The following is a 21,580-nucleotide window of genomic DNA, read 5'->3' on the forward strand; positions in this document are numbered from 1 at the left end:
CTTTTGTATTGGAAGTACTTATGAAAGAATGAATTTACATAATGTAGTGCCAAATTTTAATTAATTGCAGTTACCATAATGACCGCAGTTAACCGTCAGGTGTTTTGGCCTGAGGGGTGGTGGAGGGGCCTGAAAAACACTCTACAACAACAAAAGTCAGTCAGTGTTAGCTAACTAATAAGAAAAAATCTGGGCTCTCTCCTTTATCTCTGCCTTCCTTGAAATATTCATGCCCTATTTGGCTTGGGCTTATAGACTTACTGAACGTAAGCATTCAGTAAGGCTGTCGACACACTTTCAAAGAGAAATTGGGTTGGAAAGCAGCCAGACCTAAACACATGGTGCAGTTGACATCAAATGCACCTAAAAGCCTAAAGAAGTGCCAGTATGGTATTTCTACAAATGCCAGTGTGACACTGTTTCAGACTCAGAATCCTTGGCTCCATTAAATTCCTGCTAAGTTCATTGGCTGCACTTGGGACATTTCAGCACACTATAACTCTAAATGACCCAGAGAAGAGCCCAAATTAATCTCTTTCATGTTCTGCCGCTTTTTGTCTCCCATCTCTCTCCCTCCCTTCCTGCCTCCCTCCCTTTTTGAGTCTGAAAGCTCAATATTAAACATTGAGTGAGAGGGAGGAGGAGAGCAGGAGGCTCAAGAGTGAGTTTATTCTGAAACATCTGCTAATTATCGGCATTCTCCGTTTCTTGCAGTCTGTTTGATGTGCTGTCCTGCGGAGCAGGAGTGCGCCGCCGGTCCACTCTCCAGCAGAGCGCCAGGGTGTGGGAGGTGTAATTAGGCCGAGGGCGAGTTGACCCCTCCAAACATACCCTCCCCGGTCTCCTCCTCACCCTGAAGGCTGCCCAGCTTTCCAGACTCTCTGAGGATTTTCACAGATCACCGAAAAATACATCTTTCAAATCTCAAAGGTGCCAGGAAGGAGTCCTTTTACCTCAAATGCTGTGGCACTGCCTGGTTGGTGGAGGTAACCAGCTGGGGCCACTCATTCCTACTTTGTCTTATTCTCTCTTCCTTTGGTCATTTCTGTCTTTCATCTCTAGTCTATTGTCAACTACCCTTCCTTATATACACCAACTGGCCACTTCTTTCGGTATCTCTCCTTGTTTCTACACTCATTGTCCATTTTATGAGCTCTGCTTACCACATAGGTACACTTTATATTCCTACTGTTTCAGACTGTGGTCCATCATACTTTGTTAGCCCCGTTTTACCCTGTTCTTCAATGGTTAGGACCCCTACAGGACCACCACAGAGCAGGTACTATTTGGGTGGTGGATCATTCCCGGCACTGTAGTGAAACTGACGTGGTAGTGGAGTGTTAGTGTGTGTTGCACTGGTCTGAGTGGATCAGACACAGCAGTGCTGCTCACTGCTGGACTGAGAATAGTCCAACAACCAAATATGCATTCTCTCTTGTTCAAAAATCACTCCAGGCTGAATATCTTGAGCATGAATGGGTGAATATTTGTAAATGAGATCATTTTCATGACATCACAGAAACAACAAATTCAGTATGCTGTTTTTGCAGCATAGTTTCCATATATGGACTATATGGACTGAGGAGTGTACAGCATTTTTATTCATTCTCTTTTATTAAAAAAAAAAAAATCGGAAAATTTTGTTCTGCCATTAAATTTTCATTTTCCACGGGCCCTTTCTCATACAAGTTACCATTTTGGAGATATTATGCTTTATTATGACAGTGATGATATACAGTAATGCGTAAAATTCAGAGACCACCCTTTAGTTTATTTAATTTTCAGTCAAAACGTCCAGTAAGTACAAGTTAGTCGATTTTAAGCATCAGGAAAAAAATCAAGCCATGAATATAACAGTAAATTCCACAAAAGCCTCCAACACTAGTATAATATCAAATCTATCAGTATTTAATTTGTCCACTCTTCACTTTTGTGCATGCTAGTGTCACTTTAACTCTTCCATCCTTTCAGTTTTAAAATAGCACAGTTTCCGCTGTGTCCTCCCAGCAAAGGTTGCTCCCAAAGAAGTCAACGAGATGCATCCACACAAGCAACTACCCAACACACCAAGCTGCCTTGTAATTTCCTTCTCATGTGCATCTAAAATGCCTAAAGATGTAAGATAAAGATGAATAGAAGATCAAAGATGTAAGATATAAGATACAGCATGGGCATAAAGAGGGGAAAATTGAAAAACACAGGAGTTTCCAATTCTGGAGTTGAATAAATTATAAAAGATCCAGAGAAATTGGGACTCCTAACAATCGTATAAGAACTAGTAGTCCAGCAGAATGGTCACCATCAGATTTACAGTACTTGAAGGTTTCATTTTTAGAGAATCAAGCTCCACTCTTGCTTCAGATCTGAAAAAAAAATATACTGGTGTTTTGATCCATCATCCTATTCTAATTTGTAATTGGGATTATGTGGATAGTGAGAAGCAGAAAATGCAACCGATTTCTAAGACTGAACTTTGGAGGTGTGAAAAATATCCCTGCACATTTCTTTTCAATTTGAAAACAGATCTCCGGGACACAATGGAAGCTGTAACAAAGGGAAAGCGTGGACATACTAAATGTATGTTTTCTGCTTTTTTCCTGACAACCAGAAAATTAATGGCTGTTTTGACTGGAAATTAAAGAAATGAAACGGTGGTCTCTGACTTTGGCACAGTACTGTATGGATATGTATAATTCCCTCCCATTTGCATCCTGTATGTTGATGATATACATTTAATTTTAAGTGCTTTAAAGGACTTGGACAATCAGCACTTTTATTAGATTCCAGGAAATAGCAGGGCTGACACGCTTGGAATTAGCAGTGTGGGGAATGCTGCTTTCCGTGTTATGAATCATCCGTCCTTTTAGCGCCAAAGAAAGTCAGTGGACTGTGCATGCTAGAATAGCAGACTGGTACCGGTGAGAGTTAATTAACACAAATGCACAGTTGTGTTATTTGGGCACTGCTGGCAATGAATCTCATCATTAGCCCAAACCCCCATTCCTTTAGATCACAGCAAAAAAGCTATGCTCATTTGAAATGCTGTCTTTGAGTGATGTGCTGTGCCCGGAATATACTTGAGGTCTGTTTTTCAGACGTGGTGAGGGATTAAAATGCCAACTCATCCAAAATCTCCCTCCAAGCAAACGGCAATTGCATTTCACTTTCTCCACTTTCTCTTTACTTTCTTCCCTTCACAGTCAGTGACAAAATGAAATTAGCAGGACAGCCATACAGACCAGACGCAAAGTTTTCTTTAAATGACATTCAGTTTATTATTCATCTCATGACCTTATCTTACAGATGACAAAACGTTTGGCTCTAATAAAATAAGAGTAAATACAAAGTCTCTGGAACATAATTCAGCCGAGTTCAGGTTGTATGCACCTCCTTTTGTTAAATCATTGTATTTACATTAAAAAGGTACAGTACATAAATACAGTTGAAGGTTTTAGACCTTTAAATAGATTGAAAACATTATTGCAACTCCGTACTGCAGCCTATCGAGTCAGCATTGCACCTCACTTCACTGGACTGAACGACAGAGAGAGAAACAATATGTTTGATTCGCAAGACACGACAAATCGTTTGCATGCTGCGCTTTAGTATCTACCCTTCGTTTCCATTTTCATACATGAAAAGCTGATCGTTTTGATGCAGAACTATATTTCCTGAAACAAATCTACAGTCAACTCCATGAATTTGTTTTGGCTGTCTGATGTCTCCTCTGGCTCTCAGACCTGGATGAAAATAACCCTCCGATTAGCATATCCCTTATGATATGCAAATGCTGTGTGCTGTGTACTAATTGAAGGGACTTCAATCAAATTGCCATCTAACCATAGGTTACAGCTCAGATTAAGCAGGGTAAAAAACATTTACCCATCTGCTCAAATGAATCAAGCTTCTGACGCGAAGAATGGGGTGTCAAGGCAGGCCAGTACGTACACCTGCACTGCCGTTCACAGATACAGCAGACAAACAAACAGACGAACAAAACAAACAAAAAAAAAAACACCAAAACCTTTGGCTGAGTCTGAGAATGATGGCAAGACTGTCATACCATGGTTAGAGAGGGCCATGAGTACCAGTGTAAGAATATCTCTCTTATTTTCAGGAATATTTCACTCTACATCCATTTGTCTTCTTCCTTCCTCTTATCATCACCAAGACTAGCTGGCAGGACCAGGGTGGTTCTGAAGGTCCTGGCTGTGGAACAGAGGGTGTAGTAGGGGGTGGATTTGCAGCGTACTAGCAGCTGCCATAGCAGCAGCAGCCGCAGGGGTCGGAGCAAGTACAGTGGGGATCAAGTGGGTGTGGGGCAGGGGGTGAAGGGCCAGGCCAGGAGGATGAGGGTGCTGGTGGAGGGACGCCGCTGGGATCAGGCGGAGGGGACGGCCCGCCAGCAGTGCTGCAGGAGGACCTGGAAAGAATGCACCGGGGAATGGAAAAGGAGTGAAGTGTGGCTGTGACAGAGGGGGATGGAGAGTAGAGTGTGCAGTGGGGGAATGGTGGGATGCAAAAGAGGATGAAGGAGAGGAGATGGCAGAGGAAAAGGCTGAGAGTGCTCCATGCTGGAGTATGGCATATGGGAGACAAGGAGCAGGTATAGACTGATTTGAAGGTTCTGGAGCAGGTATAGGTATAAGGTTCATTGGAGGCACATCCACAGGGGTTTGTTGTCTTGGCATATCCTGCTGCTCTTGGAGATGCTGCTGCTGCATGTGCTGCTGGGCCTGAAGTTGGAGAAGCCTATATTTGTCAATCTCCTCCTCTGTAAATATTATTGGCTGTTCTGTTAAGGGAGGAGTTGGGCACCTTGGTAGCTGATTTTCTGAAGTCTCTGATGTTTCCTCCATGGTATTCATAAGGTGTTCGTGAGACAAGGAGTTGTGTGTGTTTTCTGAGGTTGCACAAGGTTCTGCTGTTCTCTCATCAGTGATAAGTGGACAAGTTTGGAATAAGTTTAATGAATTATGCCTTTCTGTCCGTGTGGTGCTAGCTGTGCTATGTCCATTTACAGATAATACTTGGCTTTCAGGTTTTAATAGACCGTTCACGGATATCTGGACTTGGTTATTGCGACTGCTACTTTTCTCTTTGAGAATTCCTGTTTGTTTTATTCCTCTTTTTATAGAGGGGAGTTTACCAATCAATGGGAGTGAAAGAGTACGTGTTTTGTTGCTTGTGAGTTTTTTATCAGGTGATGCGCTCTGCTTTGTAAAATCGGTGGAGTTGGGAGTAACAGGTTCTGGCTTTGCACTTGGATTGGAACCGGAAATAACTGGTCGAGTATCTGTTTGCCCTGTCTCTGGTCTTGCAATGGATATGGGTGATGGTGAGTAACTCTTCTCTCTTGGTGGAGAATGGGAAGTTTTGGTCCTGGTAGATCTATCTGTTGGCCATGTTAAATTGCTGTGATGATCTTGGCTATTTTCAGAATAGGATGGCTTAATGTGAGAGCTGCAATCTCCACTGAGCTCTGAAATGCTAGTGGTACTAGAGGAAGCTGGGCTATGTCTGGACCCAGGGCTGGACCGCTCATACCGCCTGCTGTGACTGATCTCTGGGCTTAACCAGAACTTGTCTCTCTCTCGACGCCTCTTATTGTCAGGGCTGGGCCTCTCACACCACCAATCTCTTTCTGTATCCTGGTGTTCTGGACTGTCATAGACTCTGTAGAAGCATATTCTCTTTGTGGCTGGCTTTCGGTTATTTCTAAATCTATGTCTGTTCTCCTCTAGAGCTCTCTTATGCTTTCTGATACCGTATCTCCGCTCAGTAATACAGGGTCTGTCACAAACCCCCAAGTAATTCCTCTCCCTGCAGATTTCTGAGTCTCTGTAATCCCAGTAGTCCTCTCTGTATTCGGTATCTCTACCTGGGCTGTCTGAATTTTGCCTGTAACCGTAGCAAGGGAAACTGTAACTGGATTTTCTGATGTAAGACCAGGGTTGGCTATGTCCTCTCCTCCAGGAATAAGAGGAAGCTGACCCAGGAGAAGCAGAGCATCTCCCCCACTGGCAAGCAGGCCATTCTCCATCAGAGCTCAAGTCTGACAGGATGCCCCACGAGCTGGACTTCTCACTGTAGGGGGTCATGCTAGCGTCCCGTTTAGCCTCGCAGATGTTACGACACCACTGGTAATTATCCTCATCCCCCACTGTGCACTGAACAGTAGTGGGTGGAACAGTCCTGCGTCTCACAGAGCGAAGAGCAGACGGCAACCTCCGCCGCTTTCGTCTTTGCCTTGCTGGGGCGGAAAGGGAGTTGATGACGATGCTTTTCAAGCTTAGTTCTGGAGTGTCACTTTCATTCGAAACTTCATCCCTCACTGATCTCCTCCTCTTCCCAAGCTTGCGCCCCTTCTTGCCACATCCTCGCTCGCTGCATGCCGCGTCTGCCGAGGTGCCTTTGAATTCAAAGTGTCCTCTGGCAAGCGTCTGGGAGCGGAACGCACAGCCCACCCGGTGCCTCCTGACAGCATCTAATTTACGCCTACGAGCTCTCATCCACCGCCTGTTTTTGGGTCTCTTTGGTTTTAAAATGCCTAATTTATCTTCCAGAACATCCCAGGCCTGCTCCTCTGCTTGGTCGGGCTGGGCTGGGAGGCCGGAGACAGCGCAGACATCTGTCTCCCCTGCCTCTGTGCTTTTCTCTTTGCCTTCTGCGCATTTGAAATTCAAGCAGTGTGGGTTGCAGCTGTATGATACACGGGGTTCGTCTGAGGTGTACTGCACGAGCTCACAAGGCCATTTTAGTGTAGTCCCATCTTTACCGAGAACGTTTACGAAAGGAAGATTTTTACTCCTCAAGCCATCCTCAGCTATCTTTGTGTCTGACAGACAGTTTTTGACATTCACTGTGTCCTGTTTTATGCCTTTTTGTAAGTCTTGATGTGAGACCTTGTATACGTGGAGATGGTCAGAAGTCATGTCCCTCTGTGTGTGAGCAGTAGGGCTGGGGCTCCTTGGGCTGCTTCTCTCCAGCAATACCCATTCCTCTTTAGCCTCCTCTTGTCTCTGTCCCTGGCCCTGATCATCTGCTCTGTCTTCTGGACCAGCTGGCTGCTTCTCAGCTTCTGAATGATGTGTGTCAGGACAGCCTTGCCTCTCTGGCTCTGTTGTACAGTAGTTCACTCTGATCTCTAGGCTGTCATCCTGATCTGGCTGGTGCCCCCTATGTAAAGGATTGTTGTCTAGGGCTTCTGGTTCCAGTGTGGGTGAGGGAGATCGGGACCAAAGGGCTTGTAGGGCCAGTCTCTGCCGCTGTCGCTGGAGCTCCTTCAGTTCACTAGCCTCATCCAGCCCATCATTGAACACTGATGCACAGGAGTCCAGCTTCAACTGAGCTCGCCTGGAGAAACAGAATGAGACCCCAGCCTTAGGGCGCCGGTGTTCTTTTGGGACCTGAGGGACTGGTGAGGAACGCTGAACCTGGAGAGAGCACTGATTGGTGGACACAGGAACGGAGGAAGAACCCCTGGAGGTTAGGTCTGGAGAGGATGGTGTCTCAGTTTGGCCTTGATGAGATGAAATTTGCCTGGAGCTGGGTTTGTCACTGCCATTCAGTCTGATTTTCTCTTGACGAGAGTCTCTGGCTGGGGCTCTTAACTTTGAACTCTTTCCCCTTTCGCTGTCGAAACATAACATTTTATAAAGCAGTTACTTTGAGAATTTGCTATACAGGTATGCATATATGCAAGAGGTAAGTCACCTGTCTGTGACCTTATAGAAAAGTACTGCTATTAAAATGCTATCATGTAAGGTGAAGAGCGTATATCCAGTTGTGTAACGTGTTGTGGGAAGCCTTGCTTTTGAAGTGCTTTGAAGACCAGAGTACATAATGAATGTGGTGTGCCTCACCTGTCCCTCTGCTGCTTGAGCAGGGCGAGTTGATGGAGTCGTTTGATTGCTCTCTCCTGCTTCCTCTCATCCTTCCAGCTCTTAGACGAGACGTTGCGTGCAAACTCTCTCTGTTTCAGCTCCTTCAGCCTCTGCCGAGACAGACACAAGAGGCACTAATTACAGCTGTGAGTCTGATTTTGCTTGGATGGTGAAGACAATAGATATTTTAATCAATGCATGAAACAGACAAAGTCCTCAAGGGCCAGGGAGCACATTGTCTACAATGTTGATTTATTTAAAACAGAAAAAAAAAATCAACATCCTAACCAGCCGGCTACACATTCCATCCACAATTTCAATGTCTCCCACTGTCGCTGTCATTATGGAACATATATACAGGGTAATTCCCTGTACGGAGGAGCTGCTTTGAAGACTCACAAAACACACGGATGGATGTCTGTCTGTTTATCGGCTGCCTCCTCCCGGAGGAGAGGGAGAAAATGAATCAAAACAAAATAAACAGGATATCAACAAAGCCTAAACGCAATCATAAAACAATAAAAACGTCAGTGGCATCTGCATTTGTTCAACAGACGTGAAGGGGAGGTGTTATGAACACCGCCAGATACTTTTGACTCCACGCAGCAAGGATATAAAAGAGATTCGACTGTTTGATTTGACTTCAGGGCCACTATATTCCTCTCTTTCTACAAATCCGCAGCTGTTTTACTCTTTCCTGCAATAAAACACAGTTCTACATAAAAGCAGGGGTGGAATATACTATTGGCCTTAATTGACACCAGTCAAAGAGTTGCCGGCGCTGCTTTCGGCGTGCGCTGCAAACTTCAAGCACTTTTGTTTCTCTGCTTGTCATTACACCCACCTACACAATCTTCCCACACACATACACACACATGGAGCAATTTGAGGAGGTGTGAGAAGAGTGCCGTGAGGAGAACGGTGCCGTTCTGCTGCATCATGGTGAATGCTGACAGTCCGCGATGGCACACTGGCGAGAGCCCAGCTCCCCGCAGAGGGAAGAAAACACTAATGATGCGAGCTTCAAGGGAGTTAGGGAGTCTCAGTTGGAAGAAAGCGTAAACTCTTAAAAATAAAGGTGCCAAAAAGGCTTCTGTGGAGCTGTGCCACAGAAGAGCCACTTTTGGTTTTCTTAAGAACCTTTCAGAGCTGTTTTAAAGTTTAAAGAACCTCCCCGTTATGTAGGTTCTATGCCAATTAAAAGGCATGGAACTCTCCATGCTCCCCCCACAAATGTGCTCTTTTAGACCACCTGTCAACAGGTGTGCAAGCATTACAGAATGATAGCAAAAATCAAAATATTTCACAGAAGCCTCAACAGCTAAATAACAGAGGGGTGGACTCGAGTCGTATGATTGGACTCACAAATTTGATGACTTTAGACTCAACTTGACTTTGACCCAACACCATCGACTCGGACTTCGACTCGTACGCCTTTTTAAACGCCAATGTTTTTAGTTGGCTGAGCTAGTTTTAATCCTGTGTGTCCAGAGTTCCCAAAATCATCAAAAATTACCTTCAAATATAAAACTTTTTTTTTAAATTAAGTTCAATAGTACTAATTCTTTTCATGTGTAGTCCACAACTCTTTGCGTACACAGTATGTCTGTCACACAATCCTAAAAAGGATAGTTCCTCAAAGGTTCTTTGGTAAAGAAAATAAAAAGAACCATGAACATTCAAAGAGCACTTTGCATTATTAAAGGGTTCTTTGCATCATGAAATGGTTCTTCAGATTAATGGAGAACGTTCTGTAGATAGTTCTGTATAGAACTTTTTTGAAAAGGGTTCTATAGAGCACCCAAAAGGGCTCACCTATTGTTACTTGACATCATAACAATAGAAGAACCCTTTGGATGCTCTTTAGAACCCTTTTCAAAAACAACACATTCTTAAGAAGCTTTTCATGATGCAAAGAGCACTTTAACCATGCAAAGGATTCTTCGAGTGTTTTTGGAACTATTTTCAAACCCTTGAAGCACCATCCTTTTTAAGAGTGTGTTTATCTGTTTACCATGGATTTTGTTGGAAGGAAATTAATAAAATATAAATAAAAATTATTTAAAATAAAATAAAAAATTAATTTACAGCCACACACTGCTAACATGCTGTCGTTAAAAGGCTGTATTACTGTTACCTTTATTCAGCGCTCTGGCTTTAAATTAGTGAAGAATGTGTACTGACTTGTTTAGGACTCGAAGATTTGGACTATTGACTTGGGACTCGACCTGAGACTCACCTTCACTGAGTTGGAACTTGAATCGAGACTTGACTATCTTGACTTGGGACTTGATTGTCAAGACTTGAGACTTACTTGTTGCTTGCAACTTAGTGACTTGTTCCCACCTTTTCTAAATAAGGTATATAATTTACAGCTTCCCTTCTTTTCAGTTTTTCAAAGAAATCTGAAGGGATATTTTCTTACATCCAAAGTCCAGTCCTAGAAGTTCCTCCACGGTTCCCACAGCTAGCGGAGGGAATTTCAGTATAGAGTCACTTAGCTGCCCAGAAAGAGTCCTTAGCAGTGGGGGAATGTCTCACACTGCAACATAATAGCTGAGATGTAGTGTTACCCAAATAGCCAGTCCAATAAGCCTCTGAGCCACAGCTGGAAAGCCACTCTTGGCCACTATCTCGGTGGACATGATCGCAAACCTCTCAGGCAAACATCAAAACAACAGTTTCTATATATCTTTTAATAATTTTTTGAACATTTTTTTCTACTTATTTTCCCTTTTGCATTTCCACTTCCTTATGCAAGTGACTTCTTTATACGTAATTTGCTCAGAAATATCTCCTGAAATGAGTAACTTATACTTAAAGGTCATTTTGACTACAAATTAAATGCGTGAAAGGTGGTCTGACTTTTGCGAATAGTTTCAAGTTCTGTAAATATAACCAAATATGGAAAAGCTGCACTTACTGCTGCACATATGTGCACTTTCAACTTTTTTTTGGTTGTGCGCAGTAACAAAAACATTCATAAACGCAACTCAGATGCTGTTTATCACTCGCAAATGCGCCCCCTACTGCTGTGATCGTTCTTCCCTCAAAAGAGCTTAGTAATACTGAGCTACACCACTGGTTTATGACATTGATTCATTAACGGTATGAGAGATCGTTCGATGCCCAGGAGCCTCGTTAACACACACGTTAGTTGTAAGCTCCAACGTTAATGGGAAAGCTCGCACTGATTTGTATGCCTCATGCACCTTTTTATGGCTGGATCCATCACTACTCAGCGTTCCAGTACATCATCATTTACAAATTACCCGTAACCAAGCCAAGATATCCAAACCAAGAGCTGTTTAGGAAGCCTTATATTTGGCACAACTATGTACACATGAACATGCAATGCTCTGGGTCTTACTGGTTCTCGCCATCTGCTCAAAGGGTCACACAAACACTCTCACCAACAAACACAAACAGAACATGTATATTCACATGCAGGCTGTCTGTTCAAACAACACAAGGACAACAAGAAGACGGTGGAACAACACTCAGTGAATATGTCAGTGAATACTTTCTCCCACGATAAAGCAGTCCAAGCGTCCACGGGAAAAGGATATTTGTGCAGAAAGGCCAGCATGCTTTACTCACCCTCATGAAGCCGAATTCCGAGAAAGATTTTTACTGGTGAGTACTGAGAATTTTCTGGCAACAATAATGCTTTTTGTACCTTCTACCACTCTTCCGATTTGTTTTTGAATTTGTGTGGAATGGAATGATGTGCTGCACTTACTACAACTACACAAACTACTAGGACAAGCGGTCAATATTCTTTCCTTATAATCTACAATAAAAATGGACTCATGTCTTGTGGAAACAAAGCCATCCAAAGATTCCAAACGAAAGCCTTTAAAAAAGACTACAACCTCAAAACCCGGTGGTAACCACACTATTCTATGTCAAATGTGTGGTAATGTTAATAAAGTCTTATTCATAAAGTCAGTCTAGTGGTGATTAGTGTGTCAGTCTCTTCTTAATGGTACATTGTTATTACATGTATTCTCAATAAAAGCCAATCAACATCGGTATATAATGAGGTAATACATGTTAATACAACATGTCGTTTTGTTTGGGTGCCATACAACAACTCGGAATCAGAGTTACTGCAGCAAAATTGCTTCTTGCTTCATTCTCTTTTTCTTTAAAAAAAAAATCTTTGCAACTTTTTATTGTCCAGTGGATGTGTTTGAATGAGGGAACTAGCTAACTGTGGGGACTGGAGTTGTGCACCCCAGGCATATAGCATAGTGTGCCTGCCTGAGCGGGGAATCGAACCCCTATCATCAATATGAAAAGTAGGGGAGCTGCTTACTGTGCTTTAGCGACCATTTTAATGTGCCATGTTAATAAATCCCTTTTATTCTTCATGCAGTAATGTTTTATTACTGTTTTGTATCATGCAACAACAACTCTAACCTGCTTAAAATCCCAGCCTTAGTACATACTAAGGCTAATTATTCAGGAACTACAGGGACTTCAATTCAAGCTGGCTGAGCGATTCTTAGGTTATAGAATTCTGTAATAAAACCTCAGGCCTGCCGGTGGGCCCTGACCATTTAAGGGGTTATTAACTGTGATAAAAACACTTTAATGTGGCATCACATATCATGTAAATAGTAAAACAGGCCTGTGATCCTTGTTTTTGAATGAGGACAAATGTTACCACAACATTGTTTGCTCTTAACGTCATGTTAAATCTGGTGGTGTGTTTTATGAATATGGCATTATATAAAAAAAGTACAGAGAAATGTATTTGTTAGGCTCTGTTTCTTCCTATAATACCTGTATATATAAAGTTTGCATTATCATCACCTAAATTACCTAATTAACTAATCATGGTTGATTCGGTTCATTTTTAACGTTTTCTTTTTAAAGTATTTTATTATTTAATCGAGTAATCAAGTTTCATCAAATAAGTCTGACAGCCCTAATTATGACGGTCGAGCTGAGCTCACGCCCAGTGAATTTTGGACCCCCCTAAACTGTCATTCTCTCCAGGAATGTGAACCATGATGTTTGCTACAAGCCAAAACAGTTCCGTCATCAGTCTCTGCTTCTGCAGTTTGCAGTCTTTGTTGCCCAGAAATATTACAGTGTTTTGGCAGAATGAGGCATTTATGATCTAAAGCCAAATTCTAATTTTCTCGCTGGTGATTGATAAGACGCATCATCAGTCCATTCACTGCTAATGTTGATGAGCACATATAAAGCAGCGTTCGTAATTAGCTTTGAACACTTTCATATTCATGACGCTTTAGATTTTGTCCTTGAAAGATTGTTTCAAATGTCAGCGAAGCAGCTGCCTCGTGAATAATTAACAGACGCTGGAGAACAAAAGAGCGCTTCGTTTGAAGCAGAAAATTTTATGTTTTGAAAACTCGAAGATGCTATTAGGCTTGGGCTACGTCTTTCTTGCTGTGTTGGTCTGGCAAACAGAAAAGGGACAAACATGAAATTCGTTTTAGGATCTTTCATTTCATGTGGTTTGTGTTGTGAAGTTGGCAACAGTTTCGGTCGTTGATTAAAAGTTTCAGAAGATGTCTAAACAGCGCTAATGCAGTGGCACTGAATCTACGTCGAACTAACACTTCGCGATTTTGTCCAGGAAGATTTACTTGAAAGAGGCCCCAAATATTCTGCTGTAACTCCCGTTAGGATGAAGCAACCTGAACAAAAAAATACACTACTTAACTTGACGTATGTGTAATCGATGGCATCACATGCGATGCTGGAAGTGATCTCTGTTTTCTGCCAGACACATTTCGACATGGCGCTCCATGTTCCTGAATGTATCTGCAAGCATATCGGGGGGGTAGCAGCGATTTCACGTTGGATGTTTTCCTTCAAATCTTCCACAGCGCGAGGCTTTTTCCAGCAGACTTTTCCTTTGAGCACCCCAAAGGAAGAAGTCTGGTGGTGTCAGATACGGCGACCGTGGTGGCCAAAGCCCCTTAGAAATGACCCTTTTGCCAAAGAAGGACTCAATTTCTGCCATGCTCCTTGCCCACCTCATCGCTCTGACACAGGGGCATCCTGGCGTGTTCAAAGCTCCATATACTGTGGAGCACATTGCACTTTGTTTTGTTCAGATTCATTCGTCTTAGCGAGAGTTATTACAGAATATTCGGGGCCCCTTTTGAGTAAATCTTAATAACAGTATCAGAGACCTTGTTTAAGATTCCTTAAGAACTTGATGTAGTTTGAAAAATGCTAATTGGTTAGTTAGGCATCAATTGCAGTACTTGTAAGCTACATTAGCCTGTTAGCCCCACAACAATACAGCAGACTTTGGTAGCCAGACGTGTCTTGGCTGATTTTTATGCTGAACTGTTCCTGGCCAGTAGGCGGTTCCTGAGCGATGCAACAATCTAAGCTTTGGCCCATCATTAAGAGATGGTGACCTCGATCTCCAGCAATGCCACAGCAATCTACTTGGGGGTCCAAGAGAACATAATTAGTCTCGCTCTCTCTGAAAGGGGTAGGAAGGCCCTGTTTTCCCCCATCATTCAGTGTGATACTAGCCAATGTGGGCATCTGTTAGCTGACATAACAGAATTGGCAGTTAGTGTTCTCCTCAAAGCGTGTTGATCTGTCCAATTCAAGAAGATGTGCTGGCTGGCTTCACATGTCTAAGAAGAAGCACATGTCAGCCTTCACCCTCCCTGCTTGGCAGCATTGTATGAAAGAGGAGACCTAGCTAGTGGGTGTAAATTGGCTAGGACTAACATGCAGGAAAAAACTGGGTAAACAAGACATTCCGATGGCTCCAGACTTCTCTAATCTTAAACTATAAATTAATATAACTACAGTACTGTGCAAAAGTCAGAGATCACCCTTCATTTGAAGTTTCCAGTTGTTCATTTTTCAGGAGATATTTCTTTTTTTTTGTTTTTTTTTATTTTTTACCCGATTTTCTCCCCAATTTAGTCGTCTCCAATTCCACCCGTTAGGACTCCCCCAATCACACACGACGCTATCAACGCTAGGAGGGTGAAGGCTAACACAGGCTTCCTCCGAGACCTGTGAAGCCAGCCACCGCTTCTTTTCAAGCTGCCGCTCACGCAACGTCACTGGACAGCTGAACGCGCTCGGAGGAAAGCGCCAACCGCCAGATCTGTTACGTCAGATCTGTTACGTCGCACTGAGTGATGGGGGGAGAAAGGCAGCCATCCCACCCACCCAGAGAGAGCGAGGCCAATTGTGCTCTCTCAGACTCCCGGCTACGGATGGCTGTAGCATCACCAGGGATCGAACTCGCAATCTCCTGATGACAGGGCCAACGCTTAGACGATTGCGCCACTCGGGAGCCTTCAGGAGATATTTCTGAGGAGATCAGACATACGTTTGCATAAGGAAGGTGAAAGTCAGAAAAGGAAAGTAAGTGAAAACACAGAACTTCTTTAAAACTAAAGCTGAAAATGTATTTAATACAACCATATAGAAAAATGGGACTCTGACCTGATAGACCACCAAAACTTTTACCATTATCACCATCTTTGAGAGAGAGAGAAGAAAATCAAGCTCCATTCTTGCTTCAAATCTGAAAACACCCACAGGTGTTTCTGTCCATCCTTCCACTGTGAGAAGACAACTCAGCGCTGTGGGTCTGAAAGGATGTGTCATTAAATTATAAAGGTGTTGCTGTGCTTCTGTTCTTAGAACAGTGTTCTCCTACCCTGGTACTGGAGAGCTACTTTCCTGCAGAGCCTAGTTCCAACCACAATATTCCACACCTGCTCCAGCTAATCAACCATTTCCCAAGTTCTTGACTGGCTGGATCAGTTGTATTAGAGTAAAGTAAGGGGTGGGGCAGCTTATTGGATACAGGTTGAAACTAAACTTTGCAGGAAGGAAGCTTTTCAGGACCAGGACTGGAGACCACTGTCTTAAAACAATGGACTGGCCACCAGAGCCCAGAGCTTAACATCATTAAACGTACTTGGGATAACTTGAATGGTGCAGTGGTTATTTATTTTACCTTTATTTAACCAGGGTAATCACATTGAGTTTAAAAAGCTCTTCTACAAGTGAGCCCTGGCCAAGAAGGCAACACACAAAACAATCAACAAAGAAACAACACGACCACAACCAACAGAATCAAATCAGGGTCAAAACCAAATTAAAAACAAGAACAAACATAATGATACAGCTCTTTAACAATCATCGTCAAATTCACTCAGGGAAATAAACTGATCCAATTTCAAATGTTTTTGCAGGTCATTCCATACAGATGCAGCTCTGTAACTAAAAGCTGACTTGCCGTATTCAGACCGTACTATCAGAACATCCAGCTGAATAGGGGTGGGAATCTTTAGGCACCTCACGATTCGATTCGATTACGATTCAGAGGGCTGCGATATGATTATAAAATGATTATCGATGCGTCTTGATACATTTTTTTTTTCTACACATGATTTCTATTTTCCTACTGTCTGAGGACTTGGTAGTTTTAAAACAAAGTATTTGTAATGATCCATAATGCATTTACGTCCAATATCTTTCATTAATAAATCAAATGGAAGTGATGTGGCAAGTGAACTAGAAGGCTCTCATTCACTGCTCTGGTTTGGAGCACATGAGACGCTGCTGCCATAAGATCCAGTGGTGATGGATGACCACGCAGCACGTTATATATTCTTTAGTGATTTTATAACTTCAGTTTTGGTCTCGTTATAGAGGGGGGGAGGCGCGAAAGACTGCAGGTCACGTAGCAATGAGGTTTCGCCGAGCGAGTAGCGAACGAAAAAGGAAAAGAGAAAGACAGACGGACATTTGGAGATGAATAGACTTATTTGCATTCATAAGCAGCGCAGTTGGTTTCCTGGTACGTTAAATCTGCAGCGAGAGACTCAAACACTAACTAAAAAGTTGCAAAGATGAAGTCGCTTCTCTTTCTAATTTTCCCGTTCCACCTTAAATGGTGCCGCATTTACATTCGGCGTCTCAGTCAAAATTTAAGGTGGAACGGGAAAGTTCAGCAAGAAGCTGGCGAGTGAGAAGCGACTTCAGCCTCGTAAAAACAGCGGAACGCTGAGAGACATTTTACAAAAAGCTATTCAACTTTTGAGGGAAAGTTTTCTGGCGGAGTTGGAAGAAAAGCGGCTGTAGCTGAGCTAAAGCTTAAAGCAGAGCAGAGTAAGTCTGTGTTTTCGTTTATAATGTTTAGCCTAAACTAGGACATCATCACATACTGGACATTAAACGTTGCGGCTCCCAAGCTGGTTTGATTTTTGTTGAAAGGACAAAAAGGCTCTTCTTATCATTTGTGTTGTGACTCCTGACCTAACCTGGCTTTAATGCAGAGGGAGCCGGTCAGATTTGTCGCTCATCCAGTTGTGTTTGTGTTGTGACAGCCACAGACTGTGTGGGCGCTGACCCCTTTCACCGTCGAAAGCACGTACAATGGGGAGGCGAAAGCCCTGCCACACTGCATAACATTGTTTGCGAATGGTTTGATTAACGTGATGAAGAGTTCAAGGTGTTGCTCTGACCTCCAAATTCCCCATATCTCAATCCGATCCAGCATCTTAAGCATGTGCTGGAAGTCCGATCCATGTTGGTTCCACCTCTTACAGGAAAGGATACCACAGGGCACCTTCAGAGGTCTTGTAGAGTCCATGCCTCAGCAGGTCAGAGCTGTTTTGGCAGACCAACCACTTATTAGGTCATTATGTTTTGGCTCACTGGTGTAACTATAACTTATTAATAAGTATAATTTTGCATTGTTTCCCTTGTGCCTAACAATAAGCCTTAACCATCATTGCACCTTCTATTCAGCTATTTTCTTCCTCAACCCAAGCAATGAAAATAAATCTAATTCTGTTCTATCTGTTATATAAACCTTTGACTGTGAAATGGTGGTGGACAGCAGTCGCGGTCTGCTCAAATAATTGCAGACAAGGGTTTATACCAAAATAGCGACAGGCCTGCCCACACGTCAATCGGCCGAGTCAAACCGATGTCAATATCTCATTCTAACAAACATTTGGAAACACTCGAGATGCACTCGCCTCTCTGTAGAAGAGGTGGGCCTGCAAATCACTGGCGGTTTTACACTGGAAGTGATTATTGATTCAGGGCGTTAGGGTCTGCGGCCCGTCCCATTATGTGTGAAGCAGGAGTCCAGCCCAAATGGCTGTGGTGCGGTAAGCACCGAAGACAGCCACTGAGCGAGGTTAATGAGCAAAGCTGCTGTTGCCTTGCTCTCCTCATTGACCTTCGCCCTCTCCGTCCTTTTAATCAATGCTGTTTTGTGCTAAAGATCAAACACTAACAGGCTAATCGATCCGAGTCCTGTCTCCATGTGAGGTAGCCTGGAGAGACGGACCTATTACTCTGGCCGGCTATTGATGACTGCGGAGCCAAGACGAAGCCTGAGAGGGTTTTAATGAGAACACAACGTGAACAATCATCTGCTTCATTATGAAAAGTCATGTAGCAGTTTGCTGTAGGGCAACTGAAGCATCTCAGGTCAACTTTTGACGTCTATGTGCAAACAGTTTTACATAACCAACCACCTCTTAGGATTAAACAGGCTGTTGTTGTTACTGTGCTTTTAAGCCTGACCATAGTTATGGTCAAATTACATGTTTTGTTGCTTTCCTAAGTGAATATTAAAGCAATAAGCCACGAGAGGCCATGGGTTACTGCAATTTTATCATGGGGAAGGGTGTTCTCTCCTCCCTGTAAGTCTTATTTAGCACAAATCCAGTGGCGCCCTCTTCTTGTGCTGGGGCTGAATCTCAAATGGCTCCCTGCTCCCTACATAGTGCACTACATAGGAGTTTAAATACTGCCTCCTGAAACCCAACAGTGCAAAATACAGCTAAGAAATAGTAATTTGGGACTCATCCACACTCGATAAATGATCACTATTTGGCTGTAGAGGCTAGAACTTTCATAGCTAGCGCACTATTTAGGGAATACGGAGCCGTTTGGGTTTGTTGCGACTTCTGACTAAAACACAGAAATTTGAAGCATGTAAGACATTAAAGTGACATGCTGTTTTACTGTTAATCATACCATAAGTACTTTAATTTAAGCCTGTGATATTAATGATGGAGTCGTTTAGGCTGTTGGCTCTTTTAGCCTGTTAGCTAGCTGACCAGCCTGGTTCTAGTTAAGAACATAAGGTGTCAGCCCCTCAGTTTAAACTAAAAATGGGTTCTTACTTCCTCAGTACACTCGGTGGTCCATGTGAGCAGCATGAGAGTCAAAGACTCTTCCATTGACAGCACAAGGATGTCTCAGTGCTGTGGTGCAGTGATACACAGTTCAGTTGTGTGAGGGCGGTCATAGCTGAGTGCATATTGTGGATTTTACAACGGCTTCAAACGTGGCTCAGCCAATCAGATTTCGGACCCAAACTATCCATTTTTATATAACTACACATCCTCTACATGGAACACACATCTGCGTGTTTTAATGCGTAGTTACTGTTTATTGGCCTGTTTTGGATTCGTTCTTTTTTGTGATTTGACAAAAAACACCATTTAAATTTATCTACCAATCAGCCTACAGCAGTTTAGCCCTGCCCACTCACACTGAAGTGATAAGGAGTGTTTAAGAAACAGGGGATTCAAAATAAGCTTTGTTTGCGGTTAGTTTCATATATGGACGAGGACGCAAATGAAACTTCAACAGTGTTTACATACTATATCAAAATAATTGAGGAAAGGTCAGATTTCTATGACCTGGGCCCTTTAACTGTATTGTTTTGTCATTATGTCTTACACATTTGTGCTGTGCTGTCTAATTTATCTACCTTTCTCAGCCATGAGATGACAGGTCTCAAAGGCTTTTATTACAGTAATAAAACCCCCAATGATAATACAATTCAAGGGAAAATGAATATGGACCACAGATGCTATTCCACTTATACACAGCATAAATAGATTACATTAGCCTTCATGAAATTATTGTCTAATAGAGATGAATAATCAGAGTTAATCAAACATAACCCAAACATAATGAATACAGCTGTAATCACTGGCTTAGTGTTTCACACCCTCACTTACTCACATACTCATGCACACAGGCTTAGACTCCAGCAATCCATTTGTGGGCCCACACTTCAATTCCTCATTGTTGAAACTACCCTACTTATGAGTTTCAAAGTAGTTACATAGCAGTTACATAGTAGTGACATAGTAGTTACATAGTGGTGGGATAGTATATGAAATCCTACTGAAAACAGAAAGCAGTGATTAGAAAATTCTGTTTGACCTGAATTACATTGAAAAGTGTCCAAAAACACAATATTGGATAGTTTACTTTATTTATTTATTTATTTATTTATTTTTAAAGAAATATACGCTCGTTCCAAATATGATGTCTGCAACACGCTCCAAAAAAAGCTGGCAAGGAGCATGTTTACCACTGTGTTACATCACCTTTTCTTTTAACAGCACGTAATAATCATTTGGGGACTGAAGACACAAAATGACACAGTTTAAAAGTAGATTTTTTTGGCATCCTTCAGTTTTACAAGTCTTTAGCTGTGAAACCGTACGAGGCCTTTGTTACCATATTTTACACTTCATAATGTGCCACACGTTTTCAATAGGAGACAGGCAGGCCAGTCTAGCACCACTTTCTCTGATAACGCAGCCATGCTGTTATAACATGTGCAAAACGTTTCTTGGCATTGACATGTTGAAATAAGCATAGACAGCCCTGAAAAAGATTTATATATATGTGTAAGCATTAATAGTGCTTTCACAGATGTGCAAGCTGCCCATGGTCTGGGCACTAATACACCCCCATCCCACGACACACCCTGGCTTTTGAACTTTACATTGGTAAACGTCTGGATTGTTGTATACTACTCTGGCTAAGAGAGCATGACCTCCATTATTTCCATATTGTGTTCCATATAGGGTATTGTGGACTTGTCAGACCACAATACACCTTTCCACCGTGCAAGTCAAGTCAACAGATGTTGTCACAAAGCAGCTTTGCGGAAAAATCCAGGTCCAAGCCCCCCATGAGCAAGCCAAAGGCAACAGTGGCAGGGAAAAACTCTCTAAGAGCAAAACCCAAAAGGGTAACCCATCCTCCTCTGGTCGACAACCGGAGAGCAAACAATAACACAAGTGCAATATGATCAGAGAATAAGGTCTGACCATTGGTACAAAAGGGGAAAAGCAGGAGAAGCAATGGCTATGATTCATGATGAGCCCCAGGCCATTTCAGACGATCTCGAACCCAGAGAAGTTGTCAGCGTTTCGGGACATATATGTGCATTGTGGAGTCTTTACTTTTGTGGAAGCAGCAACTAACAGTGTTTATTGACAGTGGTTTATCAAAGTGTTCCTGTACGCCTGTTTCTCTGCATACTTTGTTAGCCCCACTTTTACCCTGTTCTTCAGTGGTCAGGACCCCCATGGACCCTCACAGAGCAGGTACTATTTGGGTGGTGGATCATTCTCAGCACTGCAGTAACACTGACGTGGTGGTGGTGTGTTAGTGTGTGTTGTGCTGGTACAAGTGGATCAGACACAGCACTACTGCTGGAGTTTTTAAACACTGTGTCCACTCACTGTCCACTCTATTAGACACTCCTACCTCATCAGTCCACCTTGTAGATGTAAAGTCAGAGACAATAGCTCATCAGTGTTACTGCAGTGCTGAGAATGATCCACCACCCAAATAGTACCTGCTCTGTGAGGGTCCATGGAGGTCCT

General features: G+C 42.8%; 1 protein-coding gene across 1 annotated transcript in view; it reads right to left on the minus strand.

Annotated features, from left to right (window-relative positions):
• Nucleotides 1-4,103: 4,103 nt before the first annotated feature.
• The window catches only part of LOC118799148 (G patch domain-containing protein 8), a 202,651-nt gene continuing 185,174 nt past the window's right edge, over nucleotides 4,104-21,580 (minus strand). The window contains exons 3-4 of the mRNA XM_036558867.1: nucleotides 7,866-7,996; nucleotides 4,104-7,635 (exon numbers count right to left, since the gene is read on the minus strand). Of these exons, the coding sequence (XP_036414760.1) occupies nucleotides 4,173-7,635; nucleotides 7,866-7,996 (3,594 nt within the window). The 3' untranslated portion in view covers nucleotides 4,104-4,172. The remainder of the gene's footprint in view (nucleotides 7,636-7,865; nucleotides 7,997-21,580) is intronic.

Source organism: Colossoma macropomum, unplaced genomic scaffold (genome assembly GCF_904425465.1).
Source record: "Colossoma macropomum unplaced genomic scaffold, Colossoma_macropomum, whole genome shotgun sequence".
Lineage (NCBI taxonomy): Eukaryota > Metazoa > Chordata > Actinopteri > Characiformes > Serrasalmidae > Colossoma > Colossoma macropomum.